Source organism: Loxodonta africana, chromosome 5 (assembly GCF_030014295.1).
Source record: "Loxodonta africana isolate mLoxAfr1 chromosome 5, mLoxAfr1.hap2, whole genome shotgun sequence".
In the NCBI taxonomy this organism is placed as follows: Eukaryota; Metazoa; Chordata; class Mammalia; order Proboscidea; family Elephantidae; genus Loxodonta; species Loxodonta africana.
In genome coordinates this window covers 64,636,616-64,650,852 of record NC_087346.1, presented here as the reverse complement: position 1 = coordinate 64,650,852, position 14,237 = coordinate 64,636,616, and the positions used below count along the sequence as shown (strand labels likewise).

The 14,237-nt window shown below is 42.1% G+C and overlaps 1 protein-coding gene across 1 annotated transcript in view; it reads left to right on the top strand.

Moving 5' to 3' along the window:
• PKD2 (polycystin 2, transient receptor potential cation channel) overlaps positions 1-14,237 on the top strand; it is a 58,782-nt gene that overhangs the window by 27,713 nt on the left and 16,832 nt on the right. Inside the window, exons 4-7 of the mRNA XM_003414087.3 lie at positions 275-525; positions 4,031-4,255; positions 6,810-7,038; positions 10,398-10,565. Coding sequence (XP_003414135.1) covers positions 275-525; positions 4,031-4,255; positions 6,810-7,038; positions 10,398-10,565 — 873 coding nt within the window. The remainder of the gene's footprint in view (positions 1-274; positions 526-4,030; positions 4,256-6,809; positions 7,039-10,397; positions 10,566-14,237) is intronic.

Here is a 14,237-nt window from a genome sequence, read left to right as displayed (position 1 = left end):
ATTAAACACCCACTCTGTGCCAGGTGCAATAAGCCTGCAAAGATGGATTTTGCCAATACGGGAAATCTGGGTAAGAGGAAGATCTAGACAAGGCCTCACAGCTAGCAATGACGGAACAAGATCCAAACCCAAAGCTTTGCTGTCAGAAAGCCTACTCCCGCCACTCTGCCACGTTCACGGGGTTGCTAAACTGTTGGTCATGCAAACATTCCGGGTAGGAACAAGGGCAGACTCTGAACCTGGGACTTTCCAAAAATGTTTTCTTTGCTTTCAGTTCACAGAGGGCTCCTTGTTGGATGGGCTGTATTGGGAGATGCAGCCCAGCAACATAACCGAAGCTGACAACCGAAGCTTTATTTACTACGAGAACCTGCTGTTAGGGGTACCACGGATACGGCAACTCAAAGTCAGAAACGGATCCTGCTCTATTCCTCCGGACCTGAGAAGTGAGATTAAAGAGTGCTATGATGTCTACTCTGTGAGTAGTGAAGACAGAGCTCCGTTTGGTCCTCGAAATGGAACTGCGTAAGTGTCTGTGGCTTCTGGTTCCTTCACCAAGAAGAAGATGCCTTACCTGACTCTTCAGTACTTATATTTAAGGCCTTGGCCAAATAGAGCTTTGGTTTCTCAAGTTCTCCCTACTTTTTACCTCATTTTAGCTTCTGTCTGCATATTTTTCAAAAGTCTAATTCATGGACCATATGGCCATCAAAAAGAAGTTATCTGAGCTTTGAGAAGTTTCTTTTAAGGTGTTTGAACCATATTTTTATAAACCCAGTAATATGCTCCTCTAGGTCAGGAAGCTGAGCTGCAAGCCAAGAAGCCAATTAAGACAAAAAGCCAAAATGAAAGTAGTAGTCAAGCCTTTACTTACTGTAATAACATATGCAAAAGATAAACCCAGAGAGTGGCACCCAGCTCCTGCCTGTTCCATATTTCCCCAGCGACAGTGCCCAAGCTAGGATCAGGTGGATCAGTGCAGGTGCGGAGGGAGCCCCAAACAAAAGGCTCCTGCAGCTTTATGGACTTTCCAGGGGGTGGGAGGGCCAGATGGAAGTGCAAGTGGTGGAAAAGTACTGAGTCAGGGTCAGGAAAAGTGTCCTGAGGTTAAGATTCTTCCCCTCCCACCCGATAAGGCAGCTTCAGCTGAGGTGCCTGAGGAAGGCTGGGTCCCTTCATGCACTGGCTGTGTGCCAAGCCTGGTGGGCGGGGCAGCTTTGCCCTGAGGCCTGCCAGGTAAAGCCTTTGTAATCACCTGTGGTCAGGTCTGAAAAATCACACATGAGTTTTTAGCCAGGAGGCAGACTCCTCAGTAATTAGGACATTTTTTGGTATAGAAAATTTTATTAGCTCTTTCAAGTCAAATTTTTGTTCAGAATGCGGTTATTTACAGTATACAGTAAGCTTGTATGGCAGTTTTTCTGTCTGGTTTAAGTCTCAGCCTTCTCAAAGTTGTGCTTAAGATTTTGAGTATGTGTGCACATTTGCAGGGTTGTGTGTGAGGGGCTGTGTGTGTGTGCACGCACACATATGTACACGTGCATGCACTTGGGTGGCCATACTTCAAAGCTTACCTATTAAGGGAGGACAGTCATTATTTTTAGAATTATTGTATCACATAACAATGTATGTATGGATTTTTGTATGAGAAACTAACGAGCTGTAAACTTTCACCTAAAGCACAATTAAAAAAAAAAATTACTGTAGTTATTATAAAGAAATGGAAGAAACTCTCAGGCTGTTTTAAGATGGGTCTCAGGGTTGCTGCCATGGTCCAGAGTTGTCTTCTAAGCTGGGAGGTTCAGAGACTTAATTCTGTCAGCTCACCTAGATCCCATCCCCGGAACTCAATCACGACAGAATATAGGTTTGTGAATGTGCAATAGGGCATACATCTTTTCCATGCCTAGATTCTTTGCCTGCCATCCAGTGCACACCCTACTTAATTCCAGGATCTGTAAGAGACCAATTTAGTAAAATCAGAAGATTCAGATTAAAGGGACTAAATAACCTTGAAAAACATTTTTTTCCAGGTTATAGTAGTGATTTTTGCTTCCTAACTCATCATTTTCTAGTTTCTGCAAGGGTCTTGTGGTACCTTTTCCTGTATTTTTCTTTATCTCACATCATTAATAGGAAAAATTTATATAGTCACTACTCTATGCCAAACACTGTAGAAGTGATTTCGTGCATTATCTCTTTGCCTTTCACAGAACACCTACGAATTAGGTATTGCTGTCTCCATTTTAGAGATGACAAAGTTGAGGCACGCTTACCCAAAGTGTCACAGCTAATAAATGGCCAGCCTGGGATTTAATCATACTTCCCTGGCTCCTAAGTCCCTGTTTCTTCTACTACACCGTGTCATTTCTTCCACTACACCATGTCGTTTCTTCCATTGTTAATTATGTTGTTAGAGTAGGTCTTGATGCCCTCAGTTCACCACCAGAATCCAAGCTTCTTGAGGGCGAGGACTCCCAAAACCACCCTAAATTCAGGAATTCACTGGAAGTACTCCGGGACTCCACATAGAGTCAGAGTCACAACTAAGATTTATTACAATGAAAGGGTACAAAGCAAAATCAGCAAAGGAGAAAGGCTTATAGGGAAAGAGCAGAGAAATCCAGGCACAAGCTTCCAAGAGTCTTTTCCCAGTCACACAGGACACGCTTAATTCCTCCAGCAGCAATTTGTGATAACACTTATGAAGGGTTATCTGCCAGGGAAACCCATTACAGGCTTAGCACCCAGGGTTTTTATTGAAGGCTGATCACGTGGGCAACATCAGCCAGGCGTGTACCAAAATTTCCAGACTCCCAGAAGGAAAGCAGGTGTTCAGCAGGTTGTTTGAACAAGTAGTTGAGGCACAGTGAACCACTCCTGTCAGTTGGGTTAAGCTTTCTATCAGTGTAGAACGCTGTTTATCAGTCAGGTTACCAGATACCAGGCAAGGTCCAGTCTTGCAAGCAGGTCATTTAAGGGCAACAGTCTCAAATCTGCCATGTCAACTTTTTTTTTACACCTGAGCCCTCTGCTCCTCACCACTCCAGTCTTTCCCATCTTACTGCCATCAGAGCAATCCTGTTCCGCGCCTCCCAGACCCCTTCCCTTTGTGGACCCCTTCACACTTGCGCTTCACAATCTGACCACAGTCTACCCCTCAACCTTCTTTTCCTCATCATAAAGAAGCCATACTGAACTACTCATGGGGCATCTTGTACTTCTCTGGCCATGCCTCAGTCACGCTTGACAATGCCCTTCCCATCCACATGTGCAGGTCCAAACCCTACTTACCCTTCACAGTCCAGGTCCAGTGAAGCTTCTTCCCAAAGCCTTCTCTGATCTACCTCTCGCATTGCCAGGCCCCCAGTAAGGATACCAGCCCCTTGAACTGCCATGGTAACTTCTCTGTATTTCTCTCTTGGTTCTTATTATCATCTGTCTTGTATTTTAATTGTTTAGTTACAACTTCTCTCTCCTTATTTATTATAAACTGGGGAAAAGGGAGGCTCTTGGTTCATCTTTGTATTCCCATTGATGCCAAAGAATCATCTGGTTGTAAAGAGATCCTCTATAAATAGTAGTGGATTAAGTTCCCAAATGTGTGGAATCTTATGTACAGTTGCAGACAGTGGAGCTTGATAAACTTGTCCTTTTGGCTGCATTTTTCTTTGGGAGCCTAGAGTCATCTGAGTACAGTTATCCCAGGGAAGGCAGCCAGGTAAACTAAGGGGTAAGGGTACAGGCTCTAGAGGCAGACAGCCCTGGTGTAGATTCTGACTCCGCCCTCACAGTCTTTGGGACCCGTTAACTGCACTAAGCCTCAGGGCCCTCATTCCTACAATGGGGCTAATAGCTGTACCTAAGAATTAAGAAATCACCTAGGAAGTGCCATGGCAGGCACATTACCTAGCTTGATGAAACTAATAACTACGACACACTTTTGACTTACTAGGGACCAACTGTCTTTGTCATTGCCTTAAGTGTTCGACTGATTCCACCTGCTTGTTTTGTTTTTGTTTTTAATTAGTTGGATCTACACAAGTGAAAAAGACTTGAATGGGAGTAGCCACTGGGGAATGACTGCAACTTACAGCGGAGCTGGCTACTACCTGGATTTGTCAAGAACAAGAGAGGAAACAGCTGCCCAGATTGCTAGCCTCAGGAAAAATGGTTGGCTGGACCGAGGAACCAGGGCAGTTTTTATTGACTTTTCAGTGTACAACGCCAACATTAACCTGTTCTGTGTGGTCAGGTGTGTGCTGAGGGCACCATCCCTCCCATTTCTCTGTAGCTGTATGAACGTCCTATTCTGGAGACGGGCCAAAAACCCTCCCCTGCGGTTGGCTAAATGAGGATGCCAAGGATCAGGGCTGATAGCAAGGCTGAAAATCGAAGGCTTATTTGGGTAATGATACTTGGGGCAGGGAGGAGTTCAGATTGTAGAATATTCCGAGTTGGGAGGAACTTTAAGTCTGCTCCAAGTTCCTTCCCATGCCAGAACCTTTCTGGGAGAAGCATTGTATTTTCCTTAACCATCGTGAGGATAATCGGTGCCGCGTGCTCCTTCACTGAGTACCCTAGCCATCAAATCCTGCCTCATTTCTCTGAGTTTCCCACTGTCAGATGACGTCCAAGCTGTTAAGAGCACAGCACAGCCACAGGTAGTCACAGGCTGTGCCTGATGTTCAGTAGGATACCCGGCTACCAGCCAAAGCTCCATGCTCACACCACAGGTACATAAAGTTCCTTCCACAGTCCAGTGACGCTGCCGTCATGGCCATTCAGTGGGGACAATGAGGAAACAGATCCCACTGACTTGTCTGGGGCTTCTCTTGTTCATTAATTCATTCAGCAAACACCTGTGGGGCACCTAAGAAGTGCCAGGGACTGTTGTAGGTTCCAAGGATACATTAGTGAACGGAACAAAGGTTTCTGCCCTTGCAGAGATTGTGTTCCACCAGGAGGAGATAGTCAATGAACAAATTTATCATATGTAAAAGGTAACAAGGAGTCCCTGGGTGGCACACAGGGTTAAGCACTTGACTACTAGCTGAAAGGTTGCTGGTTCGAGGCCACTCAGAGGCACCTCACAAGACAGGTATGGTGATCTGCTTCCAAAAGGACACAGCCTTGAAACCCTATGAAGCAGTTCTCGGCACACATGGGGTTGCCATGAGTCGGCATGGACTTGATGGCTACCAACAACAACAGAAGGTAACAAGTGCTTTAAAAAAAAAAAAAAAAAAGGTAGAGCAGACCCATGAGGATCCAGAGTTCACCCAGTTTAATCCTCTTGGTGAATGTGTCAGCAACACTCAGACATCACTACCATGGATTATGTGCACATGTATTTACACACAGGATAGGGAGAGTTAAATCTTATCCGTATTTTGTCATTATTTTTGAAGCCAAACTCAACTCTGCTTTACAAGGCCAGTTGGCTTTTTTCCAGTCCTTGTATTTAACAGCTTTTGCAAAAAATAACATCACATTAAATCAAGTACTGGTTACTGCTAGAAATGAACGAAAATCTATTGCAGTTATTATTAACTTTTTCTCATGATGCCAGTGAAGGTAGAAAGAGGATAAAAACAGGCAGGCAACTCTGGTTGACATTGAAGTAAATACCTATTTATAGAGGGTCTTGAATATTTCTTTCACTTCCTTCCCATACTTTGAGTATTGCCAAGGCGGTTACTTCATTGCTCAGCACTGTTTTCTATGCTTCCGGAAGTAGAAGACAGATGTGGGGCCAGAATAGGCCTGAGAGTGATGACTTGGCACCCCGAGGCAACGCCCTCCCCTTTGGAGTTCACACTGGGGTTGTGATGAGGCTCTTCATTTCAGTATTGTAAGTTTTTGGTTCTTGCCCCTGCTCTCCAACACATCAAATAGGAAAGAAAGAACAGGAGAATGGACAATAAAGAGGGAAGAAAAACTTACATGGTTCTTCAATTCTAATTTGCCATAGTGCCTGTCTTTACTTGATTATTGCTTGTGTGTGAGTCCTGGATACTGAAGGTCTAGGTTTGGCTACCCATACTTAGTAATGGAGAAACAGTTATACTAGCTGTTTATAGTATATAAACTATATATAGCTGACTAAAAGTCTTTAAAAAGGCTTAAATTCTATTATTAGTGTGACAGTGTGACACCTACAAAATGGGAATTTGGCAAGAAAAATCCTCACTTCAATTGTAGTAAACCACTATAGATAAGTGCCACCAATATGAATGTAAAAAACTGATATTACCATTTCAGACAATTAGACATTTATTGAGCACCTATTAATTGAACCTCCAGGAAGGGAGAAAATTCCTCCCAGCAAGTTGAACTATTCAGTGCTAATGAATGAGTGAGAGATTCAGGCCCTGTCCACGTACGTGTACAAAATATATTTCCTACTTCTCAAGCAGACCGTACTTGTTTTGCATGAATTTTTCTTATGTTTTTTGTGTTGCAGCGTATAATGACTTGCACTTATTAGAAATCCTAGAAAGTGTATTTGTTGATTAATTTTTTACGTTAAAAAAAGAGTACAATACTGTGAGCAGTATAAATACCAGAAAAGCAGAGGGAAGACTTAGGAGGAAGTAATCCTTTGAACTGGGAGGGCTGGCAAAGTCTCGTTCCTTTTGCGGCACAAACTTCTGCAATACGGAGTTGACTGGCTAAAACATTTTGCAACTAGTTTGGGGTGACTTGGGGCAACAGTTTTATTACTTTACAGTGCAGGGGTAGAATCGATAAATAACTTCTGCTAGCTAAACCCAGGTGTTGTTTTAATCGTTCTTATTGCAACGCAGGTTATTGGTTGAATTCCCAGCAACAGGCGGTGTGATTCCATCTTGGCAGTTTCAGCCTGTAAAGCTGATCCGATATGTCACGACTTTTGATTACTTCCTGGCAGCCTGTGAGATTATCTTTTGTATCTTTATCATCTACTATGTGGTGGAAGAGATTCTGGAAATTCGCATTCACAAGCTACAGTATTTCAGGAGTTTCTGGAATTGTCTGGATGTTGTGATCATCATGGTAGGTTTGAGAAGAATACCGAATTCCGTACTTAGTTATAAAAACATTTTAGAATCTTTGATTTCCTCAGCATTGTGGATCTTGATTTTCGGAAGGAGAATCTAAAAATTCTCTAATACGTCAACTTTAGTCGTCATTGTTTTCTCATTTTGCATGAGTCACCCTTCTTAATTTGCCTTTACAGTAAGCTCTCAGCTGAACACTAACTGCGAGTATAACTGAGCCATTCATATTTGACCTGGGCATGCCATGTGAAAAATGGGCGAGGAAGCAATGTTTTGTCTTGTTTTTTGCTAATGATATTTTTCTCCAGCTGCTAGTAAATTTCTATTTTGCTGCACATATACAAACTGAGGCAAGAAGAAACACCCTGAGAATATCTTGAATAGCAGGGAAAACATGCCTGCAGTTTAAAATTTCTTGCAATAATCCACAGAGAATAAAATTAAAGTTAGGACGATCAAGGTTTTCTGTATGAGATACGAGAAATCATAAGGCAGATTTATGATACAGGCAAGACCATAGCACCCTACAGATCCTGTGCCTGCCCTGACTCAGTTATAATTTCTAACACTTGTTCAAGAGGTTTCCCCATCACTGTCATCTTAACCACTTCCTTCTTTGAGGCCTCAGTGTGGAAATGTGTTTTTATAAGCTTTTTACCCTTCACCAGATTTTGCTAAGTCCTGCTAAACATTTCAGCATGTAACAGCATGCTTAATTGTATGCTTAAGAGTTTTGATTGGCACAGCTGTAACGAATGTTATCCTGTGACCCTCCTTCCCACTGTCCTGAGAAACAGATGGCGCCTGTGAAGTGTAAGCACGTGATGCGTTGTCCCGTTAGTGTTCTCTCTCCTGTGATCCCACTTTCCGCCCAGTATTTCCCCCACCTCACCCCTGAAAAAGAAGTTTGGGCTTTGTGAAGCATTTACATCAAGTTGTTATCAAGTCTTTTCTCACTAGAGTTAGTTGATAAGACATAGACAATATTTTATTCTTGTGGGGGTAAAAGAACGCTTAAGGCATGAAAAAGAAAAACAGTATTCACAGCAGCAGTGATAATAATAATTGCTAACACTTTAGAAGCTACTCTGTCCTTAATACAAATTCAGAAGGAACCACTCAACGTAAAAATTCCTATAGCAGCGATACAGTTTGGAACCCATCTGCCCTGATGCAGTTAGAAGTGCTTCCCTTCTTTCAGGGTGGTGGATAATGTCACATGATTACTATAGGTAATGCCCTGGAATCCAAAATTCTCGATGTATTAATAATGAGCATAGTTACAATAGAATTTCAGTATTTAAGGAGGCAGGAGAGGCCATGACACTGGAAATAATTTCTCAACATACTTCTCTCCTGGGTGATGGCACACTGCAGTCCGAATGCATTGGCGGTTAGTCTAGAACACAGTTATTGTTTCTAACTCTGAGGATGCAAACCCTGCTTTTTGCTTTGTATATACATGCTTCTATTTTAGGCCATTTAGGATAAAAGTGAACCAAAGTGTGATTTTATACTTATTAATAATAGGCTTCTTTATTTTTTAACCAAAAAACTTCAATACCAACAAAAGGCTAGTCAGTGGTATCCAACTTTTTTGATCATGTGCCTGTCAGTGAAACTTTGACTACACACCACAATGTAATATTTATATACTGGTGTATTGGTAATAATATACATATATAGAGAATTTAACTGAGATAAAAATAAATACAAACAGAATTCTAAAACTTTCTTACCACTGGCATGGAAGGTCTAATATTTTCTTCCCACACCCCAGCGGGTTGCTTTGTTCCCACGTCAGAGACCACTGGAAAAGAACAGCTGATGAAGTCGTGGAAACTGAAGATGGTTCCCTTGGCTCAGTAGCCACCACGTTTTGCAAGCATTTCTTTGAAAGCTTGCTTCACTGTGCTATTGTTCTTATTTTTTTAATTCTTAGTGCTGCCAAGACATTTCAGACAGTGTGCTTTTATCAAGAATAAGGAAGGGCTTCTGGAATCCCACTTCCTCTTTGAACCTTCTTTGACCAAGTAGAGTCAGGTCACGCTTTCTGCTTACCGCCAGACATGCCCTATTCACCATTGGACCTTCAAACCTAAGTCAAAGTATCTTAGTTATCTAGTGCTGCTATAATAGAAATACCACAAGTGCATAGCTTTAATAAACAGAAATTTATTCTCTCACAGTCTAGAAGGTTTCTAAGGAGCAGCTGGTGGATTTGAACTGCCAACCTTTTGGTTAGCAGCCAAGCTCTTTCTTAACCACTGTACCACCAGGGCTCCCTAGGAGGCTAGAAGTCCAAATTCAGGGTGCCAGCTCTAGGGAAAGGCTTTCTCTCTCCGTCAACTCAGGGGGAAGGTCCTTGTCATCAATCTTCCCCTGGCCTGGGTGCTTCTCAGTGCGGGGACCCTGAGTCCAAAAGATGCGCTCTGCTCCCGGCTTTGCTTTCTTGGTGGTAGGAGGTCCCTTCCCTTGTCTGCTGGATTCTCTTTTATATCTCAAGACATTGACTCAAGATACAACCTAATTCTGTAGATTGAGTCCTGCCTCATTAACATAAGTACCTCTAATCCTGCCTCACATCGTAGAGGTAGGATTTACAACACATTGTAAAATCACATCACAGAATGGTGGATGACAACACAATGGGAGTCATGGCCTAGCCAAGTTGATACATATTTTGGGGGAACACAATTCACAATCCATAACGCAAGACTTTTGGCCTTACCTGGCCCACATTTGCTTACGTCCACCTGAAACTTCAAATGGTCTCCTAAATATAAATATATATTGGTATCATTTAACTTTGAGTGTTTATCTGGTTTTTAACCAGAGTATGTAAGTTTCTTGAGGACAGGAGCTGTGTGTTTTTACTTCTATTTATTCCTCTTAGCCCAGCACTGTGCTGTGTACATAGGCATCCACTGTGTATTCATTCAATAAATCAAAGAATGGAGGGCCGGAATTCGGAGAAATGAAGAGAAGTCAGAAAATAAAAAACACAGAAAGCTAGATGGGGCTGAGAAAGCAGAAGGGTAGAAAGTGATTTAAGTGAGAGTGGCAGAAAAAAAGGAAGGTGTTCCTGTTTGAACTTAATTTTGTTATAGTATCATCACACTCATTGGATTTCTACTCCTGATACAGGAAGTATAAGCAATATCTTTTACTTATTTAATGGCAATCCTTAGCACCTTCCGTTGTGCAGGTGACTTTTATGAATGCTGTTGGCCTGGAACACTTGGTGAGCCCTAGAGTTTATACATTTGTAAAGAAAAATAAACTAGCTGCTTTAAGGTAAGCTCCAGATTTCTAATATGCTGTCATGAAATAATAAATCTTCTTGTTTTTCAGCTGTCAGTGGTAGCTATCGGAATTAACATATACAGAACTTCAAATGTGGAGGTGCTGATGCAGTTTCTGGAAGATCAAAATACTTTCCCCAACTTAGAACATCTAGCGTACTGGCAAATACAGTTCAACAATGTAGCTGCTGTCACAGTATTTTTGGTTTGGATTAAGGTAATTTATAAATGTTATGTTTGGCTTTTTCTTAATATTATTTTCTTTTTCTTTATTAACCTGAGTCATGGAAAATGTTGGAGGACTTGAATTTGCCTTTGTGGCCAAATTCAAGTAGCCGTCTGAAGCTGCTCCATGTTTTCTATGTCAAGTAGAATACCGGGAATCCTGTGGTCATTGACCTCACTGAATGTTGCTGTTTCTCCTGCTCATACTCCTACAGGACCTGACCTTACAGGCGTCATTGAGAAAATGCAGTCAGAGGCCTTTTCATTATGTCTCTGGGCGTAGGGCCCCAGCCTGCTCTGACATGGGGATAGGCCCAAGTTTCACCTGACATGGGGTGACCAGGTGAAGAATGAGGAACTAAGTGAAAAAGGGGGGAAGGACCAGGTGGAGGGGAGGAAGAGATGCTGTACTTAAATGCTTACTGGAAAGCATCTCCCTTTCCCAGGTGAAGGCCAAAGTTATCTTTACCTGGAATTGAGATTGGAACAGACCTGTCTTCTGCATAGTTCCGTAATCACTCATTTCCTTCTTTTCCCAAGGCATATCATGCCTTTTCATGTATGTGAAAGGTTAGGGCATTTCATACACAATGAGCCTCAATTCAGGAGACGCAGGAAATTTCAGTAATTCTGAGGCAGCTTCCAACCTGTCACCAGCTCAGGTTCTATGACTGTGCTTCCGAACAGTAGCTATTAGCTGCATGTGGCTACTTAAATTTAATTAATAATTAAATCCAATTGAGAATTCAGTTCCTCAATCACACTGGCCACTTTTTGCATGCTTAATATTCACATGTGACTAGTGGCTACTGTACTGGACAGTGCAAATATAGAATATTTCCATCATCACAGAAAGTTCTGTTGAACACTGTTCTAGAGGGGACTCATCACTATTGTAGAGGGTATGCACCACAGGTACTCACCAGGTGTTAACACCTGGAAAGCCTGAGATTGGTCAGAGGGCACAGACCTCATGCTGGTATCTCTCATCCTATTTATTCAACTGAATGTGTGCTCAGTAGAAACAACCACTAAAGCTCTAAACCCTTATCATAGAGTAGTAATAATAATCTAGATCTCAAACTAGTAAGAATTGTATCAAGAAATAAGATTACAACCCTCAAAATGAGATTTGTTGAGGCCAGAAACATTAATTTGTAAGAGGCCTGTCTTAGTCATCTAGTGCAGCTATAACAGAAATACCACAAGTGGATGGCTTTGTTGTTGTTAGGTGCCGTTGAGTCAGTTCCAACTCATAGTGACCCTGTGCACAACAGTACGAAACACCGCCCAGTCCTGCGGCCATCCTTAAAATCCTTGTTATGTTTGAGCCCATTGTTGCAGCCACTGTGTCAATTCACCTCGTTGAAAGTCTTCCTCTTTTCCGCTGACCCTGTACTTTACCAAGCATGATGTCCTTCTCCAGGGACTGATCCCTCCTGACGACATGTCCAAAGTATGTAAGATGCAGTCTCACCATCCTTGCCTCTAAGGAGCATTCTGGTTATATTTCTTCCAAGACAGATTGGTTCATTCTTTCGGCAGTCCATGGTATATTCAGTATTCTTCACCAGCATCACAATTCAAAGGTGTCAGTTCTTCGGTCTTCCCTATTCATTGTCCAGCTTTCACATGCACGTGATGCGATTGAAAATACCACGGCTTGGGTCAGGCACACCTGTAGTCTTCAAGTTGACATCTTTGCTTTTCAACACTTTAAAGAAGTCCTTTGCAGTAGATTTGTCCAATGCAACACATCTTTTGATTTCATGACTGCTGCTTCCGTAGGTGTTGATTGTGGATCCAAGTAAAATGAAATCCTTAACAACTTCAATCTTTCCTCCATTTATCATGATGTTGCTTATTGGTCCAGTTATGAAGATTTTTGTTTTCTTTATGTTGAGGTGTAATCCATACTGAAGGCTGAGGACTTTGATTTCATTAGTTAAGTGCTTCAAATTCTCTTCATTTTCAGCAAGCAAGGTTGTGTCATCTGCAGAACACAGGTTGTTAATGAGTCTTCTTCCAATCGTGATGCCCCATTCTTCTTTTTGTAATCCAGGTTTTCAGATTATCTGGTCAGTATATAGATTGAATAGGTATGGTGAAAGGATACAACCCTGACGCACACTGTTTCTGACTTCAAACCAATCAGTGTCCCCTTGTTCTGTCTGAACAACTGCCTCTTGATCTATGTACAGGTTCTCATGAGCACAGTTAAGTATTCTCTGCTTTCAGCTTTCAGCCAGGATCCATCTGACATCAACAATGGTATCACTAGTTCCACATCCTCTTGTGAATCCAGCAGTTCCTTGTTGATATACTGCTGCAGCCGTTTTTGAATGATCTTCAGCAAAATTTTGCTTGTGTGTGATATTAATGATATTGTTGGATAATTTCCACATTCAGTTGGGTCGTCTTCCTTGGGAGCAGCCATAAATATGGATCTTTTCCAGTTGGTTGTCCAGGAAGCTGTCTTCTATATTTCTTGGCATAGACAAGTGAGCACTTCCAGCACTGCATCAGTTTGTTGAAACATCTCAATTGATATTCTGTCAATTCCCGGAGCCTTGTTTTTTGCCAATGCCTTGGACTTCTTCTTTCGGTCCCATTGGTTCCCAATCATAAGCTACCTCTTGAAATGGTTGAACGTCAGTTAATTCTTTTTGGTATAATGACTCTGTGTATTCCTTCCATCTTCTTTTGATGCTTCCTGTGTCATCTAATATTTTCCCCATAGAATCCTTCAGTGTTGCAACTCGAGGCTTCAGTTTTTTCTTTAGTTCTTTCAGTTTGAGAAACGCCGAGCGTGTTCTTCCCTTTTGGTTTTCTATCTCCAGCTCTTTACACATGACATTTTAATGCTTTGTCTTCTCGAGCCGCCCTTTGAAATCTTCTGTTCAGTTCTTATACTTCATCATTTCTTCCTTTTGCTTTAGCTGCCTGACATTCGAGAGCAAGTTTCAGAGTCTCCTCTGACATCCATCTTGATCTTCTTTCTTTTCTGTCCCTTCAGTGACCTCTTGCTTTCTTCATGTATGATGTCCTTGATATCATTCCACTACTCATCTGGTCTTCGGTAATTAGTGTTCAACGTGTCAAACCTATGCTTGAAATGGTCTCTAAATTTGGGTGGGATATACTCAAGGTCATGTTTTGGCTCTTGTGGACTTGCTCTGATTTTCTTTAGTTTCAGCTTGAACTTGGATATGGCCAGTTGATGGTCTGTTCCACATCTAGTGCTGCTATAACAGAAATACCACAAGTGGATAGCTTAACAAAGAGAAATTTATTGTCTCACAGTCTAGTAGGTTAAAGTCCGAATTCAGGGTGTTGGCTCCAGGGGAACGCTTTCTCTCTCTGTTGGCTCTGGAGGGAGGTCTTTGTCCTTAATCTTCTCCTGGTGGAGGAGCTTTTCAGGCAGAAGGACCCTGGGTCCAGAGGAGGCGCTCTGTTCCCAGTGCTGCTTTTTTGGTGGTATGAAGTCCCCCTGTCTCTCTGCTTGCTTCTCTCTTTTATATCTCAAGAGATTGCCTCAAGACACAACTGCCGCTGCCCATTCTTCCTCATTACTATCATAGAGGCAGGATTTACAACATATAGGAAAACTTTGCCATTAAGGTATTTTAAGGAGGGATTATGACGCATACTTCTAATGTATCCC